The 26,175-nt window shown below is 40.0% G+C and overlaps 1 protein-coding gene across 1 annotated transcript in view; it reads right to left on the reverse strand.

The window, feature by feature from the left end:
• Window positions 1-2,525: 2,525 nt before the first annotated feature.
• The window catches only part of PLPPR4 (phospholipid phosphatase related 4), a 122,883-nt gene continuing 99,233 nt past the window's right edge, over window positions 2,526-26,175 (reverse strand). The window contains exons 5-7 of the mRNA XM_066594746.1: window positions 25,179-25,236; window positions 12,845-13,018; window positions 2,526-4,228 (exon numbers count right to left, since the gene is read on the reverse strand). Of these exons, the coding sequence (XP_066450843.1) occupies window positions 2,888-4,228; window positions 12,845-13,018; window positions 25,179-25,236 (1,573 nt within the window). The 3' untranslated portion in view covers window positions 2,526-2,887. The remainder of the gene's footprint in view (window positions 4,229-12,844; window positions 13,019-25,178; window positions 25,237-26,175) is intronic.

A 26,175-nucleotide genomic window follows, 5' to 3' on the forward strand; every position in this document is an offset into this window, starting at 1 on the left:
GCAGTTCAGGAGAACTGCTGGCCGGCCACGGCTGAACTCCGTCTGCCGGGACAAGGTGAGTATATATATTTTTTTACTTTTAACACATTTCTAGATGAATTTCAGGGAAGGGCTTATATTTTTAAGCCCTTCCCGAAAATTCATCGTGCGATCGCCGGCAGCCCATTGCTTTCAATGGAGCCGGCTGTATTGCCGGCTCCATTGAATTCAATGAGCAAGCATCATTCTTCTCTGCCACAGCTGTTACAGCTGTGGCAGAGGAGAATGATTTGACTAGTATATGTTCTCAGTGGGGTCGGCGCTGCTGCCGCCGGCCCCATTGAGCGTATATAGAGAAGAGAACAGGAATCGCAGATCGCAGATAGGTGCGATCTGCGATTTCTGTTCTATAATTTATCGGACGAGCGCATAAAAAGCGCTCATGTGTCCGATACCATTGCAAAGCATGCGTAAACCGCGCGAAAAAACGCTCGTTTGACCGAGGCCTAATTCTGTAAAGTGGAAAATCTAAAAAGTCACACTTCTATGTTAAATTAACCCATCAAATTGTAGTTTGCTTTCAACAATTTTACAGATGGGAATACAAAAACATATCGTAGATTTTATCTTTATTTTTTGTGATGTTTTACACAATAAACTCACACAGTAGCATTGATTTTACTTAGATAAAATACATTTATAGCAATTTACAAAGTTTTAGAATTTTTCAAAACATTTGCATAACATTTTATTAAACACAATACTTTACATACGGGTCTTTTTTTGTTGAAAAACATAGTCATTTTTATATTCTTTATTCAATAAAGCACAGCCTCACAAAGAAATTAGTGCCCCTTTTTTTAGCAAGTAAGAAAATTAGAAATTTAAAAAGATGTCATCAGGTACTTGATTGTTTCTAAATTAAGGTATTAGTATAATGTAAACAAATATGACATTTACAAAAGGCATTTTAGTTATCAAATATTCATGCAGATGTTTACTTGAAACAACTGATATATCTTTTTAACTGATGTTTCACCATATAGTAGTAGTATTTTTTTTTTACGCCCTCTATAAAAGAAAAAAAGAAGAAAAAAGTCAGTTTTGGCACTTTAAGTATAAAATGACTTACATGGACAAAGTCCGTGTAAAGAGCACAGTTTCAGGGATTACTGAAACAATCAGAAATCATGTTTAAGACTTTGGAAAGTTCGAGTAGAAAAAAGTCACATACCTGATACACTGTACTAATATTACAACTTTTTAAACTATGATTTAAAACCAATTTATAATCCAATGTCCAATAGTGGTTTAATACAGGATGAATACAGAAAAAATTATTTTTCTCGGTAGTTTTTCAAACTGTTTCACATTAACCAGTCAACACTGAGCCTATAAAAGGTTCGGCCACTATAAACTCAATGTTAAGTGCATGAAAGATGAGCATCACATTCATTGTGGCGTACATCCACATGGGTCTTCATCATGGACATCGTTGATTGGCATTGCAAATTTTTAGCAAACCCAATTTAGTACTAATTTTCTCTTTAATAATACTTTTACTCTTACCATCCAAAGCCTGTAAGAAGTGTCAAAAGTGCTTAGTTAAGGGACATCTAGAATTGAATCTAGCGGTAGTGTTTCATAGTACAGAATGTTGAATGTTGGATGAGACATTTGATAAAATGTTTCCAGTCTGTATGGTAGAGACACCAACCAGAGGAACCTTCGGCGTAAGCAAATTTACCATCCAAACTACTAGACTGAGACACACTTTTGATTCATTTTTTTTCCATAGTCCACACATTTACCACAGTATATACCACTAGCCTCTTTTTAATAAGTTTTACCTATCTTCCATATTTTTGTAAACATGTGCTACCATTTTCAACATTACTATAACTTTTATAACTTTACTTTTATACTTAGAAAATATACTTTCTTCATCTTCTATAATTTGGTCTGGCAGTGTTCTCTATATAATATCATCATTTATGCTTAGGAACCAATGACCTCTGAAGGTCACCTTGATGATTACTTTGACATATTTTTTCTTAAACCCTGTTTTTATGAGATTATGAAAAGAGGAACAATCATGGAAAGTGGCAAGACATCCAGAACATATGAATGCCTCCACTGCTGAGCACCTTTTTCTTTAGTATGATGTATACTCTTAATAATAAGCAGGTTACAGAAGAACTAGCTAACAAAATAAAACAATTATACCATTGTAAGTGAATTACACCCACACTTTGTCAAAGTAAACTGTGAGGACAGATCTGCACAAAATTCTGGTAAGTCAAGTGCGATTATTCCACAATAACAGAGCTGAATGTCATATTCTATACAAAGGCAGTCACTACTGTCCTAGCAGAAGAACTGTTAAAATAACTACATAATGATAATGTGCTTGTGCAGATATGTTATCTAGACTTGTAACAAGCACCGCCTCCTCCTGTTAGTTCATAATCTGCAAAAGTAAATATTTTACAATAAAGAAAATGCTATTTTTTTGCAATTGAAACAATTTCTGAGATTAAGGACCAGAAAATTTCAGAATTGGCACATTCATGAAATAAAGTGTCTTTGTTCCTTTCTTCTTCGTCTATCAATATCTCTTTGCTTTTTTAGTAAATTTTTTAAAAGAAACTGATTGTATGATGCTTTTATTCCTTTCGCATTGGTTTAATTTATTTGCATTGTGCTTTTCCTTTGTCCCATTTTGCACAAGTCTGTAATATTGTATTGTTCATGTCAGTATTCTTTACCCACAGACCGTCTGACCATTTGTAATTTTGGCACATGTAAGATCATTTTCTGCTTTATCTCCAAACTAATAAGAGCACAAGCTTTATCAAAGTAGAATACACTCTAGAAAAAAAATCAGTGGAAATGTTGCTCATTTTTCTCATTCTTTGTATGTGCGTGTTGGTGATGTTCCCTTGTAGAAGATGTTCCGAGTGCTTTCCGGGCTGTTACTCCTCTCTGGGATTAAAATGATATTGCCTTTCCTTCTTAGAGTAGAGTCACGACTTGATGATATAGATACAGTCTCTGAGCCAATTTCACTTCCTTCTACTGGTGTCACTCGAATTGTGGTTATTCCATGAAGAAGGTGATCATTATCAATGTTGCTTCTCTTTCTCTCAGTAGTACCAAAAGTGTCTTTTAATGACTCACAACTTTCAGAGTCTCTGTTGAGGTCATTCAATTCATAAGCTTGTCTCAAAGTTCCTTTCTCAGGAGCTTTCCATTTCCATGATCCACTCCCTTCACCCTCTAAAGGCATTTGAATAATTGGCCTATTATTTTCAGGATGGGCTTCAATTCGTACAATATTTGTTGGTTCATGTTCTGTCAGAGCTTTGTACCTGATCGATCCAGTACAACTGACTGTACTCCCTTCTGAACTTTTTGGGCTACCTTGAAGCATTCCTTGCTGTTTTGACATGGCTATAACTTGCATAATCCTTGGCTGACTATTGCTACGGCAAGCAACACTTTTCTCCGCTACCTTAAGCCACTTTGATCTAGCAGAACTACATTTGGGAGATGCAGTTATGATATTTTCATGAGTTTCTTCAGGAATATGTACTAGTTGAGAGGAACCAGGGCGTGATTGTATAGAAACTCTTGGTCCACCAGGGATACCTGTATTATTGCAGCCTGGTATACTACCAGGTTGTAATTTAAGATATGGATTTCCTGGTCCTATATGGTCTCCATTAACACCAACCCTTACAGGCTCAGAGCTTGATCTCATTTCTATTATTCTTTGTGGTGAGAGTCCAGATTCAGTTTCAATGACCTGCAAAGATAGTTTACGACTTTCGTTTTTAGTCTTCCATTGAGATAGTAGTTGTTTAGAACGGGCAGAGTCCATCGAAGCATGAATAGTTGCATTTCTCCTTGCTGGATCTTCCACCGATGGGGTATGCACTCTGGGCAAGGTATTGCTAAAAGTGACCATGTTCTCCTTGCCCATGGGACTTCGAGGGGTTATAACTTCTACATCTGTACTTGCTCTTTTAATGTTTGTCAAAGAGCCTGTATCACGGTTGTTTCTATTTAAGATAATTTCAGAAGGATGTGAAGAAATGCCATCACTGCTGCCATTTTTCCCTGGTAATATCCGGCTTGTGTCTTGACTGAGGTCTGTTAAAGACCTTAATGGTTCCCTAAGTGGAGGAGCAGGCTTTTGTGGAATATTGTCCTCACTAGGCTGAAAGTTTCCAACAGCATAAAGACCCTGGAAGAGTAAACATTAAAGCAATAAGTATACTGCTATAATCTTAATAAAACAAGGAAAAAATATTGAAAAAGCAGACAGAATAATACAAATTCTTGAACTGTAAATATGCATAAAACAACAAACAACTGTTAGTATAACACATGATATAGTTAACTTCATGGTATGTAAATAAGCTTTCATCCTGGTGAAAAAAAGCAAGTTCTCTAGTGGTGGCATTAGAGAACTTACTTTCTTCCACCAGGATGAAAGCTTATTTACATACCATTTTTGCCTAGTCTATAAAACCCCTTATGTCAACTTGTCGGTCTCCACAAAGAGAAAGGTTATTTCCCTTGGCTAACTTTTATTTTGGAGGACTTAGACTTGGCATATATTCCTGAACATGTTGCAAGGCCTATTGAAGAGATATTGACTTATAGAGTTACTTTTCAATAGATGCTACTAGAGAGTCTCCTTTGTTACACCAAGATGAGATCTTATTTGCATATCCTTTGCACTTGGTCTCCCTACATCAACTTGGCCATCTCCACAAATAATAACATTACTTCCCTCAACAGATATCTAAGGCTTATCCAGCTAACCAGCCTTCTGATCTGCACTATAGAGGACCTATAGTTAATTTCAATGAGGGTTCATTTGTTAAATATATTAAGGCTTTCATTGAGATTTCGAACAGTTCTCACTTATAAAAGGTCTGTCTATGGAGTTAAACATTAGAAGTTGAAGAATTTCTTTAAATTGGCTTAACGCAGCCTTACATAACCGTGCTATTGCTTACAATTGCATAACATGAGCACTGATAAATAAAGGGTTCTTAACAATAACTTTCTTTAAATAGATGGCTGCTCCATTATGCAGTATACTTTGTAAATTACTATTATTATGGGCGATGCAAGCCATATGTTTTTCTGTGTTATCGTTCCAAAACATTTTGTTTTTAAAGATGACCTGTCAGCTCTCCTGATGTGCCTGCTGCAGTAAATAGTTGCATTCTCCATAAAATAGCAATTCTAGATACATTCTACAGAAAAAGGGAATAGTAATATCAGTTTTCAATATTTTTATATATTGTCAGGAGGAATAAGAGAAGGACAGAACATCTCTAATTTAAAAATGGCAAGCCTTCCTACTTTGTTTCGAGTAAGGCAACCAGATTCCAAGGAACAATGTTTGGGAAACACTCTTTTAGGATTAGGGTTGGGACATCGAAAAATGATATATCGAAATATCGATATATCACTAATGCTTTGGTGATACTTTTCATCCATATTGTTATGTCCGATATATCGGTAACATCGATAGTTTAAGGCGATATAATATCGATTTTTGTAAAGATGAAACGTGTCTTGCGGTCCGGTGACCAGATGTCCTTTCTTTACATTCTGCCCTTTCCTTTGTGTTGTACAGGATGTAGTTTTGCTCGCGGCACTAATGAACTTATAAACAAGTTCTAGAAACTTTTGGAAAGTTTGAGGTGACTCTTTGTCACCAATAAGGTTTGCTTCAGGCAAAACGACTCTCAGAAATAGTGGGGTCTTCGGCCCCTGTTCCACATGCGTTTGTTCATCACGTTAGACGCAGGCTCTGAGCACTTGTGTCTAGTGCCATCGCTGTGGGTAATGCTTTCTAAATGAGAGCATTTCCACATGCAGATGGAGGGCTGCGCTAAATGCACAAAGGTCACGTCCGGAAAAGGAGACGTGACATGTCGTGTGTTCAGCATCTAATGCGAATGCAGTGCCCATAGAAAAGATAGGAGACCCATCTAACACAATTACAGTTGCGTTCGGGGCACTGCGTTCAGCTTACCAGGTCCTGCATTGTTTACAAGTTGCCATGGACACTGTTGGTCCCTCAGTGGCAACTTGAGATGCTAAGTTTTCTTTATGGAGCTCTCATCAGAAGGTTGTAGAGGAGACCTGGAACCTCAAAAAAAACTTTAGATGAAACAACACCAGAGCTGTCTTTGTTCTTAAAAATGCCACCTCCAGGTCGTTTAGGAGACCTTTCTTTTAAAATATGGAGGAAAATATGTCAACCCTACTCCGATTTGTACCAACTTGGTAGAAAATATCTTTCTGTAGTTGCTACTTCGGTTACTGCAGAAAGAATGTTTTCAAAAGCTGGTGAAATTATGTCCGCTCAAAGGAGCATTGTGAAGGGAGAGCATGTGAACTAATTAATATTTCTTGTCTCATTAGATAACGATTATTGGGGCCAATGATAAACAACCTCTTTTCATAGACCTCATTTTATTTATACGTTTCATCTGTCATTGTTTATTTTCATTTGTAACTTTAATCTATTTTCATGCTAGTAATAGTTACGGTAGAAGTTAATAATAAATTCATCAGTTTAAAGTTTTAAAAGAAAACTATAATTTTTTTGTTGATTGTTGCTTTATTAACCCCAGACCTGTTTTATTTTTAGACAGCATTTAAAAAAGTCGATATATCGAAATATCAATCGTTTTCCACCGATATTTTACAATAATCGATAGTTCAGCGATAGTCGAAGCTATCGACTATCGATATTTTTGTGTCGATTTCCCAACCTTCTTTAGGATGTATTCACATAGACAATATTTCCGTGCAAGATTTGTCCAATTGGAATATGGATGGAACTGGCATGGGCAAAGAACCTATTATTTTGAATGGGTTCACGTATATGAGCAATTTTTCACATACACTGATGATCCAACTTTGAAAAAACGATGCATATCCTAGGAAATGTAATGTGAGGTGACGGGCATATCGCACAGCACACAGATAAAGTGTCGGTGTGCTGTGTGATGCGGACTACACCCGATAATCTTGGGTCCATCTCACATCGCCTGTCCAAACACAGCCTTACATATTGGTACTCATGGCTTGCCTGTAGTAGTTGTTGTCGACTGTTTGCAATGACAATTAGCAGATCTGTAAATGCAACTCTGGACTAAGAATGCAGGCTGTAGCTTAGTATCAGTAAAATAAGTGATGCAGTGTATTTATAAAGTTAGTCAACATGTTCAGCCAATAGATTCTATATATAAGCTGTAAAATGGTGTTCAAAGGTGAAAATATTCTTTAACCACTTCAGGACCGCTGAGCACAGCATGATCAGAGGGTGCCGATAGGCCAGGCAGCCCGGAGCCTCCTGAAAAATATCAAACAAAACAGCACCCCGTAGTGCAGAAGGACCGACTAGAACAGAATAAAAGAAACCAGTAATAAGGTTGTATTAATGGCCAGAAGAAGGTCCCAATAATGTATTGGACATCATTCTGCACTGATGCTCCTTCAGCGTGCCAGGTTTTCCCTCACTATTCTGCGGAGCCTGCTGAAAACTTCCAAGGCTGCCACACATAGATGCCTATTAAGCCCTGCCCGAGGCAGGGCTTAAAAGGAAACATCAAAAATTGCTATATACTGAAGTATTGCAGTATATAGTACTACCAATCAAGTGATGGCAAGTTCCTGATCCTTTTGGACACTAAATAAAAGTGTAAAAAAAAAGATAAAAACATTTTTTTTACGGTTAAAAAAACCTAAAGTTAAAAAAACCCTTTCCCCAGTCTAATCCTGGCTCCCATTATATAATAATATTACATGAATGTGGTATCACCATAATTGTACTGACCCATAGAACAAAGTCCATACGTCATTTTTACTGCACTATGAACGCTGTAAAAATTAAAGACTTAAAAAAATGTTGTGATTGCATTTTTTTGCTTTTCTTCCCACTTAAAAATGTTTAAAATTTCTACGTACATTATATGGTGTATTAAATGGTAACATTACAAAATACAACTCGTCACATAGAAAACAAGCCCTCATACAGCTATGTCAATGAAAAAATAAAAAAAGGTTTTGGCTCTTGAAAGGCTAGGACTAGAGATGAGCGAGCGTACTCGTTAAGGCAAATTACTCGAGCGAGTATCGCCATTTTCGAGTACATGCTTGCTCGTCCGAAAAGATTCGGGGTCCGGCGAGGGTGAGCGGTGAGTTGTGGGAGTGAGTAGGGGGGAGCGGGGGGCAGAGAGAGAGATCGACAAGGGTAGTGGTAATGTCCAGTTGTTAATTTGCATACATATTTCCAGAAGGAACAACAGAGAAACGCTATAATGCACAGCATCAACAAAAGAACTTCCAGAAGTTTTATTTTATGAGAAATTCAAGTATTTACTAAATCAGCCCTATTAGGACAGCTGACAGACGATCTTTAAGTCTATCAAGCAATCGGAACTACCATAAAACAAGATGTCTAAACAAATCAAACTAAAATTAGTTTATTCCAGCTGCAGCCATTTATCATTTTTTGTATTTTTCATTTTCTTTTTTTCATCTTCGCTTTCCAAGAGCCATACATTTTATTTCATAAACATAGCCTTATGAGGGGATGTCTTCTGAACAATGAATTACACTTTTATGTACTTTATAATGCATGAAGAAACTTAAAAAAAAAACTTCTAGGTAAAGGGGTTAACTTTATACTTCACGTCAGTTTGATTACAAAATAGCTTTTGTCATATTTGTCTACTTCTAAAAAAGTTTTTGAAAAATTGCTTTGTGTCACCCTATGATGCGACTCATACCTTTTTTACCTTTCCATTTATGCGTGAAGCCTTGTTTTTTTTGGGGGGTGGGTTGTAGTTTTTATTGGTACCATTTTAAAGTATATACAATTTTTTGATCACTTTTTTCCATGTATTCAGATGGCAAAGTGATAAAAAACACAGCAATTCTAGCATTGTTTTTTATGGTGTTCATTGTGCGGGATAAATAACATGATGTTTTAATAGTTTGGAATTTTTTATATTTTATTTTTTATTGTTCATATTTTTTAATTATATATGGGAAAAGAGTTTTACTTTTAATGTTTGGGGGCTTTTTACAATTTTATAGTTAAATCGTTTTTTGTTGTTTTTTTTTTGGTCACAGTAGGGGACATGAACATGCAGTTGCTTGATCAATTGTACAACGCACTGCAATACTTCTGTATTCCTAAAATCACATTTGTTGCTCATTGTGTTCTATCTAAAATCATGAATCCCTGCAAATACACCAAGTTATTGTAAATGCACCAATCCAGACTTCTCACCCCTAAACATCCCATCCCCGTTCTCTGTTTATTATCTTTGGTTGCTCCTGGACACGATCTCAGCAGTTCTTCACTCTGCGTGAGCATGCTCAATTCTCCCTCCACTTTTGTATAACTAGATTGACCCACGTTCAGTACGCGAACATAAAATGTTTGGGAAAATGGTTGTTGTGAACTTCTAAATCTGCTTGGTTAGGTGATTATCCAGAGTGTTACTTTGTATTTGGAGCAGATATCTAATATAACAAAGCCTACAGGTCTCTCTGTGTCTGTCAATCTGTCTGTTTCTCCCTCTCTCTCTCTTTCGGTCTTTCTCTCTCTCTCTCTGTTGGTCTATCTCTCTCTGTCTGTCTCTGTCGGTCTGTCTATCAGTCTTTCTCTGTCTGTCTGAGCAACGTTCTCTAGCAGCGCTGTTGCCTGAAGCACAGCAGCGCAGATAGAGAGTCTATTCCTCTCTATATATATCTTTCTCTCTATCTCATATCTATCTCTATCTCTCTATCTTTCTATTTTTATATATACACTAATGTCCATTAGCAGCTTAACACCTTGCATTTGCATGTAAATGAGTCTCCCGGACCTGTATGCAGAGAACAGCAGGTGGTCTTCATCGATGGTGAGGGAGAGATGCCGCAAAACTATGAATCTTCATAACGCTTAAATCTCCATAATGGTGCCCACTGCTATGCTTAATATGGGAACTTTGACGTGGCCCACCAGGTCACTCAATATACCCAACTGAAATTTAAGGATTTTACGGCGGTGGTGAGGACCTAAGGAATAGAATGACACCAAAATAATCCTCCTAAGATGAGGCAAAGTGGTCACAGACTGGTGCAAGAAAAAGTCTGTAGGCTTATTTAAATTCGATTGTTCTGTCCCTGTCTAACAAAAAGGGTGAGCATGTGCAAAGCAGGCTGTATCTCCATTCTCTCTCCCCCTATGGGGACTAAAAAAGCAGCAAAAATTATGTTAATAAGAGTTTTTTTTCAATGATCAGAATTTTAAAAAAATATTAAAAGTTAAAATAGGCTTTTACCAATCATCACATAGAAAAAAATGGTATCGCCTCATTCGTAAAAGTCCAGTTTATTAAAAAATCTGATTTATTCCACACAGAGAATGTCATCAGCTGAAAGAAGATGCAATTCCAGAAGTGTCCTGTAATGACCACACCCATCTCCTAGAAAAGCTTGAATAAAAAGTGACTAAAAAGTCATATGTATCCCAATAAAAACTACAGGTTGACCTGCAAAAAATGAGCCTCACACCGCTGCATCAGCAGAAAAATAAAAAAGTTATGGTAATATGGTGACAGAAAGCAATTTTTTAAAAGGTAATTCATTCTTTTAGGCCTCCTGTCACTGCGTTATGTGCGGCGATAATCCAGCCGCGGGTAACGCAGTGAACGCTTTTCATAGGCTATCTATTGAAAGCGCACTCCGACGTCCACGAGCAGAGAACCATAACGATTCTCTGCTCGCTGGATTCAAATCGTGGCATGCTGCGATTTGCCGTGATTCTCCGCGGTGAGCCTATCTGTCAGATAGGCTCATCGCAGAGACCTGTCGGTTCTCCCCAACTGCTCCCCTGTGGCGGAATATCGCAGCCTTAGTTGTACAACACAAAAAAACTCTATAAATGTGATATTGCCAAAGTTATACTGACCCACAGAATAAAGATATCATGTCACTTATACCACACTGTGAATGCTATGAAAGCACTGCATGCAAAAAAAGGAAAAAAAACTGCCAAAATTACATTTTTTTTTAATGTTTTCCGTTAAATTATATGGTACTGCAAGTTTAATGATACCATTTTAAAATACATGTCCTGCAAAAATCAAGTCTGTACGTTGCCAAAAAAAAAAAAATCAATGATTTTTGAAAAGGGGAACAAAAGGGCTGTCGCATGAAGAGGGTAAAGAATGAGTTTGTTTAATCTAGATGTAGAAACAAGCAAAGGGCCTCGTTCAGACGAGTATTTTTTCTGCGCACAAATAGCCGAGCAAAAAGATCGCGGCTCGCGTGTAGAAAAATCATGTGAACGAAGCAGAAGGCGTGATCTACATTCGCGCATTATTTGCTCGTTCATATGATCCGTGGTGCAGGCTGTGTGTTAACCCTTTCCAATTCACTGTCTGACACCTAAAGACATTCTAATTGAAGGCTATACAGCTCCGATGTCGGAAGACGTCCGACAGGGTGCTATTACTGTAGATTACTGGCCGCTCTGTTGTCGGGGGCCTCTCCAGCATGTCACATATTGCAGTACTGGCTGTAGCCAGCAGATGGCGGCATTGTATAATTGCAGAAGGAGAAAGCCCCCTAGGAAAACCTGAATCCAAAATTGGATTGCAAAGGGTTAATTCAGCTCCCATAGGCGTCAATGGGAATTCCTGTGCAACATGCACCAAAGATAGGTCAGGTTCTTTTCTCTCAACACCCACCTTAGGGTGCTTACCCACTAGTGTTTTTTTTCCGCTGCAAATTCACTGCATTTTTTTTCTAATCGTCAATGGGACTTTCTAATGTTAAAAACGCAACGCACCAAAAACAGCAACTTGCGTTTTTGGTGCATTGCGTTTTTAACATTAGAAAATTCCATTGACGACTGAAAAAAAAAATGCAGCGAATTCACAGCGGAAAAAAAACGCTAGTTGGTAGGCAGTGGCACTAGAGATGAGCGAGCATGCTCATTTAAGCCTGATGCTCGATCGAGGATTGATACATTCGAGTAACTGATTGCTCGACCGAGCGCCATGCGAGAGGGTGGGGGGGGGGGAGAGAGAGAGATCTGAGAGCATCAGGCTTAAACGAGCATGCTCGCTCATCTTTAGTAGGCACCCTTAGATGCATTTATTGCAGCCACACATGTTCTATCTTTTGCAGGTGCGATTATTTTGCGCATCTAAAAATCATTTATGCGAACGCTTCAATAGAAAACCTATTTGTGCGCAAAAAAAAGCTTTTCTGAACAAGGCCAAAAGCTGTATATCTACAATAATGAATTATTTACACTGGGTTGTGTAACTGTGCCCGTTTCACCATTTGAAACCCTAATCTTTTAAAATAAAAATAAGTTTTATTTTTAATACAACCACAAGTACTACTATAACTCATTATATCATTATGACTAGAGATGAGCGAATCTACTCATTTCGAGTATTTACTCGATCGAGCACCGCGATTTTCGAGTACTTCAGTACTCGGGTGAAAAGATTCGGGGGGTGCCGGGGGGCGAGGGGAGGCGTGGCGGCGCGGGGGGTAGCAGCGGGGAACAGGGGGGAGCCCTCTCTCCCTCTCCCCCCCACTCCCCACTGCAACCCCCCACTCACCCACGGCGCCCCCCGAATCTTTTCGCCCGAGTACGGAAGTACTCGAAAATCGCGGTGCTCGGGCGAAAAAGGGGCGTGGCCGAGTAGGCTCGCTCATCTCTAATTATGACTTAAACACCAATGGAAGTGAACCAGAATTCTACATATTTGTATTAAATATATACAGTACAGATGATTATTTATTGCATATTTACCAGATAAATAGCTATTCCTCCACCCAGGAGGAAGCCGCTGTAAACATCTATTGGATGATTCTTGTACTGAGTGATTCGAGTAAGTCCACATATAATCCCACAAATTATAAAAGAGAACACAAGCAATGGCTTCAGCAGTTTAGAGGAATCTGTAAGAGTCGCATTGAAGTACATCTGTAAAGTAAGAAAGAAAAATATGTTATAATTGTGCATTTATGGAGCATTTTAATATCACCCTATTGTGGGTGAATCCCTGAAAATTTAGTTCAGTCCTCAAGGAATTCCTTATTTTCACTCCCACTTTAAGGAAATTAACAATGAAGGGGCTGGATCCTGGATGGCACGTGCCTTTACCTGTTCCTATCCCATACTGTAAAAGTAACAGCTTTTGCTGATCCAGTCTACTATGGAAATCCTTACCAGGGGATTAAAGGTTTGTCATAAAAAAAAAAAATCTATACTCACCTATTCCTCCCCCATCAGACTCCTTCTCCTTGCTGATCTTCTCCAGTCCCCCAGGTCAGCTCATTGCAAGCTGTCCGTATCCTCTTCTCCTTGTTATGAAGCCTGTATTCCTTGCATGCTTCTTCCGGCAGGTCAGTAAAGATCACGTCCTTGTGATGTAGTGTTCATTGGCTAGGAAGGAATGCTGATCTATTGCTGAGACAGCGCATATGCACAGTTTCTGCAAGAGCTCATCACTCCCTGCTAGGCTGTGAACTAGTGACGTAGCGTACATCGCTGGCAGGATGGAGGCTACCTGTGAATGGACGCTTTGTCACCGGAAGAAGAAGAATTAGCCAGCTGGAGGTGAGGTAACCCTCCGGGACTGCAAGAGATAGGAGAAGATCAGCGAGGAGAGAATGAGGTAAGTAGACTGCCTGCGGAGGAAAACATAAGTATAGAATTTTTTTTTATGACAGAACCCCTTCAAGCTCAGATGAACAGACTTATTGAAGTACCAGATGATCCTCCAGTGGCCCGAGGCATTGACACAAGAATGCTCTAGCACAAATAACCTATTAGACCATATTGAAGACACATTCTGTTCTTGAAATGTTTATAATGCAATTACATTTCCTGCATAGATGGAGGGTAGGCCATCAAAATCCTTTCTTGTATTGGCCCAAGGTATCTGAGCCCCATACTGGATTCAGGGGACCCTAGATGGGAAACAATGGGTTTAGGATTTGCAAATGTTTGCAAAATGTACAGTCTTTGAGTTTTGAATCAGGCAAACACATCTACTCATATCTAGCTGGTTATTCATATACGATACAGTAGTCATACTGCATCCACTATGCAGAACCCCACTATTGACTCACTGTCCTCACTGAAATACAGTTTGTACTTTGCTATATGGAAATGAGAACATTGTCACTGTGTAGGATATCTCTTGGGATGCACTAATTGCTTCCTAACTACAGTAAATAACAGATAATTGTATACAGTTTTAGATTAATGTGTGGTCTTTCCTTTAAGGCATTTTTCAGCTTCACAAACCTATTTACAAATTTACTCTTCCAATTATTATTGTATTTTGGAGATGCTATTTATTTTGCTTTTATTATAAATATTCTAAACATTTAATAGTATCACCATTTACAAAATGTAATACCTATCACAGAATAGCATGGGCAGACTATTAGAGGAGTACAACAATCCTTTAGTTTTTTTTAAAGGGAGTGTGTCTCCTCCCTCCACTGCTCTAAATCTCTTCAGCAGGCGGGGATTTAAAGTCCCCACCAACTGAAAGGGCTGTATCAGATTGGCTGAGCGCTCAGCCAATCACAAGCAGCTTTCAGCCATTCATTGAATTCAATGAATGGCCAGGTGCTGCCTGTGATTGTCTGATTGCTGTGATCAATCACAGGCAAGACTCAGCTGTTATTCAATGAAGAAGCCACTGTGAGAACACAGTATGGGAACACAGATTGGTTTGGGATCGTCAAAGGTGTCCGACAGGGTTGCATGCTCTCACCATTCTTGCTTAACCTATATGCAGAAGTGATCGTGAGGATCACTTTTTTAACGCGATTGTCAATGGGACTTTGTAATGTTAAAAACGCATCACACAAAAATCCCAAAGCACAAACTTGCAATGCATTTTTAACATTAGAAAGTCCCATTGACAATCCTGTTAAAAAACGCAGCAATATTGCAGTGGTTAAAAAGGCATAAGTGGGTAGGTTCCCTTATGCAGAAACAGAAGCAGGTCTGAAGAAGCTGATTTTTAAGATTAAAACTGAAAGTGAAAAAATGGGCCTCTACTTGAATTTTAAGAAGATTAAAATTATGACAACTGCAAAAAAGGGCCAAATTCAAATAAAAAAATCGACAACGAGGCCGTAGAATGCGTGCAAAACCTCATCTCTCTTGGCTCAAAAATTAACCAGGCTGGAGAATCTATGCCAGAGGTAAAACATAGCATAGCATTGGGGCGAAGCACAATGATAAACATGGATAAAATCTGGAAAAATAGGCATATCAGCATTGCAACTAAATGCAGGATAGTACAACCCACCGTTCTCCCCATAGCCATGTATGGATATAAAAACTAGACTGCGAAAAAAGCTGATAGAAGTAGGATTGATGGGTTGGAGCTGTGGTGCTGGCGAAAGCTGCATATAGCCTGGACTGCGAGAGTAACAGAGAAGTCCGGAATTGTATAAGATCCGATATATCACTGGAGGGGAAGATGACCAGGCTCAGGCTCATGGAGGACAAGATGGCCGGGCTCCGGCTCACATATTTTGGCCATATAATGTGAGCAGAGTCACTAGAAAAATCTATAATGCTTGGACAGATCAGCGGCAAAAGAAGACCGGGCCGCCAAAGAACATGATGGCTGATACTATCAGAGCTGATACTGGTATGGATATCACACAACTGAAAGAAGCAGTGCAAAACCAAAAAACATGGAGGGAGCTCACCTTCAGGGTCACCGAGGGTCATGAACGACTAAACGGCCAACAACAACCATAGCATTCAAATTCTAATGTATAGATATAGAAAATGTTAACTTGACATTTACTGCATTATAACTTAACTATAAAATGCTCCAATAGTGTAAAGCGAGTTCTCCCAATAATCCAGCCATGTAAACGACTGGTACATCTGTATATGATGTGTATATTAGTGATGAGATGGGATTGAACAGACAAGGCCTAACAGTGTTGTCCAACAGCAGCTTCTATGGACACAACTTGTACATCGGAACTGAGATAAGAACATATATAGTAGGTAATATATTTGATCAGCAGTCTTTTAGCTTCAGCCATGGAGCACTGCGGGTTAATGTGTGGGAGTGGGTGGAATATGAGGAATTAATTGATAGGAGGTTTGGCTGCCTGCCTCCCCTGTTTCAGCTGTTCAGTCTGTAGGAGGGAAAAAAAGACGTATTTGCAGCACAGTTAAAAGCTTGTCATCATGTCAATCACCGTCTGATTTCATAGTGCTTCTATTTTATGTTCAAAGTCTGCTGTTTTACCGAACCTTCATGACAGGGGTTTACGATAACTTCAAAATGACCCCATTTTGGGATGACAGAAATCTATTCATTTGCTTATTTATTTTAGTCATTTATACATTGCATACATAATCTGCAGCCCTGTAGATCGCCTAATATATATGGTTTTGTCCCCACGGGGCTCACAATTTAAATACAGCTATTATGTTTTTGGAGTATGGGAGGAAACCAGAGTACCCAGAAGAAACCCACAAAACATAGAGACACCATACAAACTCCATGCAGATGTTGTTCCTGGTCAGACTTGAACCCAGGATGCCAGCGCTGCAAGGCAATAGGGCTAACCACTGAGCCACTGTGATAAAAATGCCCCTCAAATTTGGCCACTGGCATAAAGAAGTTGCAAATTTTTGTGCAAGCTGGTATTTGCACAAAAATGTGCAACTTTTTTCCGTTCTGCATTGGCATCGTCAATTTTTCAAACATTGGCTTGTTGGGATGGGGTGTGGTCACCCAAACCAACAGATTTATATATAATTTACACTAGAAACTGGCATTAAAATTTATCAGAAATGTACGGCAGGTCGGACCTGGCAAAATTTCTCTGATGGTGCACAGAGGTGTCGAGGAAAATTGTACTAAGAGCGATGTCAGAAATTTCGTCTATTATGTTGGTATTTTTATCTATGTAAGTTCTGGCAAAGTTCAGTTGCATTCTTTGATACCTTTCTTTAAGCAGTGGGGTCCTCCTTGGCCTCAGCCCATAGAGTCCTGTTTTATTCAGTGTGTGGCATCTGGTACGGGTTGAAGCCATCACTCTAGCACTCTCCAGATCAACCTGAACTTCCTTGGGTACTATACATGGTTTCTTTGCCCCATTTCAAACCAACTTTCATTGGGTTCTCTCATCATCAATGTTCATCTTTCCACCACATCCTGGAAGGTTCTTGGACTGTTACATGAGTAGCAAACTGTTGAAGCTGGGATACCAAGGTCTTTGTAGATAATCTTGTACATATTCGACTGCTTGTACTTGGTGATAATAGCTTTTTTGGTCTGCTCAGACAGCTCTCTTGTCTTTGCCATTGTGTGGGGACCCATGTCACATCACCATCAGTGCAGCAACGTATTTGCTGACTTGCAGGCACACAGGAACAGTGCTATGCATGCAAGTGTAGTGCCTGTTTAGTATAAAGTATGCTGGTTTTCTGAGCCAACTAGGCTACTGCATGGTGACCTGCGCGAGCTTATGGTTGCAATAGCAAAGTATGCTAATTAGACATGTAACAGACTGACTGCATTATATGCTGCATGCGGGGCACAACATTATTGCGTGGAGGCTCAAAGAGGATATTATTACACTCTGTGGGTGCAAAGGGAGGCATAATAGTGAAGGGAGCACAAAAGAATGCATTATTACTTTATGGGGACATTATAATTGTGTGAGGCACTAAGAGGAGTAGTATTACTTTGTGGGGCCTAAAATGGGTACTATTCCTCTTTGAGGGGCACTATTACTGCATCGGACACAAAAAGGGGTTACGTTTATTGTGCAGGGCACCAAGGGGATCATTTTTATTGTCTGGGGTACTATGAATAGAAAGTTTTTATAGAAGCTTTGAAACAGTGCAGAGAGTGCTGAAAAAATGTGAAGTCCAAGATGTCTGGCAGATTCTGTACAGATTAAGTTGTGGATGGAAGGAGTCTTCATGGTGGTCTGCGCTAGATGGAGAGGAAAAGGGAAGTGATGACTCCAATGAGAAAAGATGTCACCTGTGAGCCATTGGATGTAACTGTATAGCATTCAATTATACAGTCTACGAAGTGCCTGGGTAGAACTGGTATCTATCATTATATACTCATTCTATGGTGGTAATATTAGACCTTATCACATTCATGTATGGAGGTGAAAGCTGGACTGTTAAAAAAAGATGATAGCAGGAGGATTGATGGGTTTGAGCTGTGGTGCTGGTGAAAGCTGTTGCGTATGCCGTGGACGGCAAGAGCAACAAACAGAGAAGTCCTAAATCGTATAAGACCTGATATATCACTGGATGGGAAGATAGCTAGACTCAGACTCATGGATTTTGGCCATGTAATGCGAACAGACTCGCTAGAAAAATCTATAATGCTTGGACAGATCAGCAACAAAAGAAGACCCGGACGCCAAAGGACACGATGACTGATACTGTTAAATACTGGCACAGATATCACACAACTGAAAGAAACAGTGCAATATCGAAAAACATGGAGGGAGCTCGCCTTTAGGGTCTAAACGGCTAACAACAACAATATTAGTCCTAATACAGTGGGGTTTTTCTTCAGTAACAGTAAGCTGGTAATATTCAAACACTATGAGGCAGAATTGTTTGTCCCTTGTATAGTATTATTACTTGTAGTATTAGCCTTGGTCTACTGGGTTTTTGTTCAGTAACATTGGGATGCTAATATTTGTTCAATGTATAACTGTGTTATTTTTTAACTATATGACAGGATTATTTAGGCATATATCATGTATAAAAATTGCTTAGATCTATATTTGTATTATATTTTTTCTGGGGAGCCATAAAACCTTATAGACCCTAGCCATGCCACCAAGGCTTCTGCACTCGAGCAACAATCTGTTAGTGAGACAGTTCCAAGAAAACCTCCTGGGGTCCATAGATCTCCAGTTACAGTGGTGCCTTGGGATAAGAGCCTAGTTAGTTCCTTAACCCAAAAAACTCGTAAGTCAAATAAATTTTCCCCATTGAAAAGCCATTAATCCATTCCGGATCGCGAAGCTCTCCTACTGATTTTAATGGGGATGGAGTTGCCCCATAGAATGCAATAGGACGCCGTCACCCCCGCAGTGGTTTTCGGGGAAGTGCTTTAAATTTAAGCCCTTCCCTGAAAATCATCCCTAGCTGTAGTAAAAAAAGATTTAAAAAAATATATACTCACCTGTCTGCCGGGGCTCAGGCATGTCTAGTCGCCGCTTGTTCTCCCTGCACTGCTCTGAAGCTTTTCAGCAGGCATGGATTAAAAATGCAGGGAGAACAAGCGGCGGCTACACACGTCTGAGCCCCGGCAGCAGCGGACAGGTGAGTATATATTTTTTACTACAGCTAGGAAAGATTTTCAGGGAAGGGTTTATATTTAAAGCCCGTCCCTGAAAATCACTGCAGGTGTTGCCAGCAGGCCATTGCTTTCATTGGGCCACCCGCAGCAGCAGCGGCCCCATTGAGAGCAAGGCTCTCAACCCAAGTTTTTACTCTTAAATCAGAGAAAAAATTTGGTTAGAAACCCTGCTCTCAAGTCAAAAAACTTATAAGCTAAAGCACTCTTAACCCAAGGTATCACTGTACATCCTAGCCTTCAACAACACCTTGTTATGGTTCTCAAGCCGTTCTTGACAATTTTTCAGTGTTATAGGGTGCATTGAGTTGCAGAAAGCATACAGTTGCTTTGAAGGCCTGCTATTTTGGAGATGCTCTGACTTAGTAATTTAGCAATCAAATGTCCCTTTTGAAAGTCACTCAGATCAATAATGCTGCCCATTTTCCAGCCTCCAGTGCAACAACTTCAAAACTGATTGTTCCCTTGCTGCCTACTATATCCCATCACCTGACAGGAGCCATTGTTATGTGATAATGTTATTCATCTCATCTGTCATTGGTTTTAATGCTATGACTGATTGGTACGCACATCTGTCTGTAGAGAGACAAAGAAATGCAAGAAAAATAGTCTTTTTAAGGGTTCATTTACATGCATGGTTATATTACAGCTCTATACATAAGCCTTCTATGTCAAGCGTAGGATGGGATTGGAGTTTGTCCCATTGGGTCAGCAAAAGTCTTTTTCATATTAAAGGGAACCTATCAGCCTGAGCATGGTGTCCAAACTGCAGGGAGCATGCTGCAGAGCGGAAGGAGCTGAGCAGACTGATATATAAATAGTAGCTTTATTGGAAAAGATTCTATATAATGGGTATTCTGTTCATTTAAAGCTCTAGGCTTAACGGCCGAGTGGACGGTGCTATAAGTGATTGATATTTATCTGTCTACAATGGTGTATATAGAAATAGCTGTCAATTACTGATAGGATGACCCACTGGACCATTAAAGGGCATCCAATAGAAGCAGAAACCAAAAAGTGGAAACAGCACTCAAAATACATTTACTATCAGAGGTATATATACCTATAATCAATACTCTAACCACATTAAATAATGCAAGGTTCTTGGTATATAATTTGATCAAATCATATTGGCCCATCTAGCAACGTCCAGGTGACCAAGTAGTTGTTGATTTTAGCTATTGAAGGCACATGCAATTTTTTTTTCATGCGTGTTTAAAATGAGCATGAAAAACACATGTGCGGCTATGCAAATGCCGCATTTATAATGCAGAGCAGCATTGCAGAAGCCTGGAAATTGCAGGTTTACAAGGGTAATATCTGTCCTATGTTCTTGGACTGATATTGCACTTGCATATGTAAATACGCCATTATGGTGTTGTTCTGGGAGGTGATGGGGAGCTGGGATGTGTTTTTTTTTTTTACTTACCCACTCCCTGTGCTAGCCGTTGATGAAGATTGCAATCGATCTAAAAATCTGATTCTTTTCAGACTGCTGTGCACGCGCACTCCTATAGAAGTGAACGGGTGAACACGTGCACATCAGTGTCAAAAGAGTCTGATGTTTAGACTGCGTGGGATCTGGGGGAAAAAAACACATCACCCGGCTCTCTGTTACCTCCCACAATAGCACAATAACTTAGTTTACGGTGCTATTCCGAAGTGATATAATCAGCTGGGCGATGCAATCGCCCCAATTTTAGCAAACTCGAATCTAGTAAGTCTGAACCAATTTTTGGTGACAATCAAGGGAAAATCAAATTTCCCAGAATGCCTTCTGTAGAGGTCAGCATGCAGCCAATCAGCAGGCTGGCGCCTTGTTGCATATGGGCAGAAATTTCATTGGTCACCTGCATTACATGACTTAGCTATATAAAACAAAGACACAGTGTAACCAGCAGCCATTTTACACTTGAGCACAAGTTGTATCATGTTTTATGCCTATGTAACATGTGGTCTGTAGTTAATAGGGACAGATATTCTGCAGAGGATATATTGCTGCTGGTGTGAAAGCTTGTATACAGCAGAGAATTTAAATGGGGTTCTATTCAAGGAAGCAGAGGAAGAAGCTGCATCATGTTTATATGCCTATACAAAACGTGGTTTGTACATTGGAATAGGGTATATATCTGCTGCTGTCAACATATATAACAGCAAAGCAGACCGACAAACTACACTTTGGAGTGGGGAAGATTAAATTCCTCTCAGATGTGACCTCAGATGTCATTCCCCGACATCATTCTGGCCAGTTCTAATTCTTTACAGGCCTTGGAAACCTAGCAGTGGGGTTTGAGGAATTCAATTACCCTGCGGTAAAAAGGAACAGGCCACAAAGATACAAGCTGAACTGTGTGGCCTTTTGTTCTCGCATATTGTGCTGCTTAGGGATTGTGGTCTATTTAGTTGATGGTGGCTTTTTTTGGTAATATGAAAAAAGAGAACCCCAAACAGGAAAACAGCAAATACACACATCGTGTGTCTGCGGCCTCAAACATTATTCAAAGTTGCTTTGCAGGCCTTATACAGCTAGCAGTGGGGTGTGGGGAATTCAATAATGCTGCGCCAAACAGAGACAGTTCACAAAGATACAAACTATACTCTGTAGCCTTCTGTTCTCACATATTGTGCCTCCCAGGGATTGTGACCTTTTTAGATGGCTTTTTTTTGTTAATATAGAACAAAAAGATACTAAAATAGGGAAACAGCAAAGACACATAGTGTGTATCAGCGCTCTGGGATATCATTCAAACTTGCCAGTCTGGCCACTATGAATTATTTGCAGTCTTTATGCAGCTAGCAGTGGTTTTCTACAAATTTCAAAGTTAGCTCATAAGTTACATAAAGCTATATTAAAAAGTAAAACAAAAAAATAGTTATTAGAAAAAAATACATAAAAAGGAAACATGAAGAAAGCAAGGGGTAGGGGACGTGTCGGTGGTGGTGGAGGTGGTAGAGGATGAGACAAGTTGGCACTTCAAGTGACTCGCACTGAAAGAACAGCTGGCAAGGCAAGCCCAGTGTCGTTCCTTAGGACCCTTTCTGTCCGTGCGTTATATCCACAGTACATAGATCAGGTTGTACGAGTGGATAACACAGCATGCCATCTCCACTTCCTTCCAGTTGTAGGAGCACAGCAATCAGTCTGCACCAATCAGGCATGAGCATCTTCCCCTCTGCTACATTCCATGCCAAATCCCCTGTGCCCTCCAAAGCAGTTCACATGGATCAGTCTGAGGAGCTGTTTGATCATTCAGTGACATAGATGTCAACCAGACAGTCCAAACATCCAGAGGGAGAAGACCTAGACACTGAATGCACTGATGCCCAACCATTTTTTCTACTCCAAAAAAAGATGAGGGTGGGTTAGTGCATGCGGTTAGCCCTCCACAGGCAATGTGTACTCAGAGGGATGTGGAAACAGAGGTGCCAGCTTCCAATGCTCATTGTGACACAAAGTCCCCTCAGGAGCAGAAGGACGATGTAAAGGAAGGATGCAGTGGAAGATAATGAGGTGCTTCACCCAACAGGGATCAGACAGGGAGAGTCCTGATAGCAGCTTGTAGGGGGAAGAGAAGGCGGACATTGTGGGCCAGCACCCTGTCAAGGCAGCAAGAAGGGTGTTGCAGAGACACAAAGGCTGCACTCTCACCATTAGCTACTACTAGTTGCAGCAGAACCAACATCAGGCCCACAGCTAAGTCTGCTCATAGGACTTGTGCAGCTAGCACATTCTTTGAAATTGCACGTGATATCAAAAGAGTGGCCGTCTGTAAGATCTGCAGGAAGTGTTTAAAACACAGCAACAATATAAACAACCTCAACACAACGTGTGTGAACAGTAACACAAAATCCCATCACCTACTACCTTGGAGACCCCACCTGAGTCAGAGGGCAAAGAGTCAGCTTCATCCTGCTCCCTCTTCCACTGCTGTAGCTGCCTCTTCCTCCATCTCCCTCCCTGTTCACACAGTAGCCTCTGAGCACAGAGAGGCAGCCTTTTGTAGGGGCAGTAGCATGCCTACATTAGGTCTCTCCTCCACAATTGATAATCAGGCTGCAGGCTTCAGAGCCAGGAGTAGGAAACATAGAGTAGACATTGAGCTGTCACCATCACTACCACCTTTCTGCATTGTGATGCTCCATGTTAACCCACAATACCAGAAGCTGAGTTTAAGAATGCTGTCAGTAGCAGTGTGAACCTGACCAAATACATGTGATCCAGTAAGCATGGCCAGCAGTGTTACATATTCTTAATAGCACACTGGGTCATGAAGCCGAAAATGGTGGTTCACATTTCATAGAACCTCCAAGAGTTGTGGGACATGCTTGTCTGTGCCTTCCTCACCTCCATCCTCTTTCTCCTGAGGGCTCAGTTACACGGGCGCAACGGCGCCTGTGTTACTGCAGCTAGCAGACAGCTGCACCTGAAGACGGATGTCTCTCTGCAGCGCTGGAGGAAAGAACATGTGACCGGCTTCATTGCCGGTCATGTGTTCTTTCATCAGCGATGCAGAGAGACGTCCGTCTTCAGGTATGGCCGTCTTCTTTCTGCAGTAACGGATCAGTCACACAGGCGCATCGGCGCCGGTGTACGGGTGCCGATGCGCCCGTGTGACTGAGCCCTAAAGCAAAACTTTTTTAAGGCACAAGAAACAGCTGTGGCTTTACAGCTTTTCCTTGGAGAAGGCCAATGCTTGGTTGTTCTGTTCACCTACTAGAATTTGTCCTTTTCAAACTTTGACTTAGCTTTCAAAATAAACAACATACCTGCTCACTCCCTCGGCATAAGTTTTGGTAACTGCTTTTCTTTGGAGGATTTCATTGTGTTCATCTTGCAGAATTTCTCCTTGTAAAATTTATGAGGTTGCTTTTAAAACAAGAAGTACACCCACTGTCTTGTATAGTGAAATTTTTGGTAGCTCTACAGCTGTTCCTTGGAGCAGGTCCATGCTCGAGTGTTGTGTTCACATGGCAGAATTAGTCCTTCTAAAAGTTATGACATTGCTTCTAGAACATGCTGTAGACCTAATGTCTTCCTTGGTGCAATTTTTGATATAGGAGACCTTATGTGGGCCTTCTCCTGTTGTCAGTGACACCCATGTGTTACGATTAACCCCTAGGACACAACTGTACACTATTTTGGACACTTTTTGGAAGAGAACAGTTTTCCTAAGATGTGTGGCTGTATTCCCTTGCAATTTTGGGGAGATTTGACTGTATTGGGGACCTTTATGTGAATCGGAATTGGATCCCCTGATTCACGATGATTTTCGTGAAAGCAGCCCAATTCGACACAAACCGATTATTCCACTAATTGCTCATCACTAATGATAAGAAAAGGTCCTTTTACATAGAACAATTCATTTTGGTAAACAAGAACCAATCAATGGGACTGGTCTTCATCTACTGGCAGTTTACACCGGCCCAATCAGATGCCAAATGGGGACAAACAATCGTTCATATGATTGTTTGTCCCCACAGGGCTTTCATTTTTTGGCTACACAGGCAGATGCACAGCTGACCAGAAACATTTTTTTACTCACATATACGAAATGCTCAGCTGATGAATGAGTATTTGCTAATTGTTTGCACTTTTACATGGCTCAATGATTCGGCAAAAGTATGTTCGGACCAATGTTCTTGCCTGTTTATCGGACTGTGTATAAGGTCCTTCAGTCAGTATAACTCTAATGTGGGTCAGTAAAAATGCATTTTGGGTTTAACTGAGCAAAAAAAAAATCTACTTACAGAAATGTAAACAGCTGCAAACGCTGCCAGGGTTGCATGTTGAGAAGGGAATGATTTCCTGCCAAAAAAGACAAGCAAAATTATAGTGTATTTGTAAAAGTTCCTTTAGAGACATAACCAATTACGCTTCAACAAGAAAGCCCTAATTAGTTTACATTCATTTCTGAATTTGGTAACATATTTTAGATATTCAAACTAACTTGCTTTAACCTTAAAGGAGCCAGTTATGTAAATAATTTGCTGAACACAGTAGAAATACCAGGTTTTAATTATCTTATTAGGAGGGCATTTGTTAATTAACCAACCTGTTCAAGTCAATGTACGTTACAGAGACTATGGGGGGAATTATTAAGATTGGCATAGTAGACGTGAGGAGACTTTAAAGGCCATGTAATACTCCTCTGGGAAATTTGCTATGCAAATGGGAGATGGTACAATGCCTCTAAAGCGCCACGTATTAGAAGGCAGCTTTCCTACAAGTCAATGTCACGCCAACTCAATGTCAAGCCAGACAGCCAGAAACCTACTGAACACTGACAAGGAGCAAAGCCACCAAAGCAGTCTTTCTGTACATGGTTATCTTCTTCCCTCTGGAGAAGCCTCTGGCTTTGGCTTATATTCCCAATCATCTTACATGGCCTGTTAAAAGGTCAGGCATTGACTTGTAGGAAAACTGCCTTCTAGTATGTGGAGCTGCAGAGGCATTGCACCAACTCCCATTTGCATACCTAATGTATGAAGATGTGCATCTCAGGCCATCCATGCATCTAAAAAGAAATCTACTCCAACTACAAGATGGAATACATTTACAATATAATTTACTACAGTTTTTGGTGTCAATTATACATAAATGTGTTAGACCAGGGCAGACAATAAGCTATACCCTCTTTTCTTTAAATTAGTAGAACCCAGCATAAATTTTAAAAAAGTCATAATTTTTTGTGCAAGGAAGGCTTTCTCCAAACTGTGATTTTTTTACGCCACCTTTGCCTTGATA

This window comes from Eleutherodactylus coqui, chromosome 3 (genome assembly GCF_035609145.1).
Source record: "Eleutherodactylus coqui strain aEleCoq1 chromosome 3, aEleCoq1.hap1, whole genome shotgun sequence".
Classification (NCBI taxonomy): domain Eukaryota; kingdom Metazoa; phylum Chordata; class Amphibia; order Anura; family Eleutherodactylidae; genus Eleutherodactylus; species Eleutherodactylus coqui.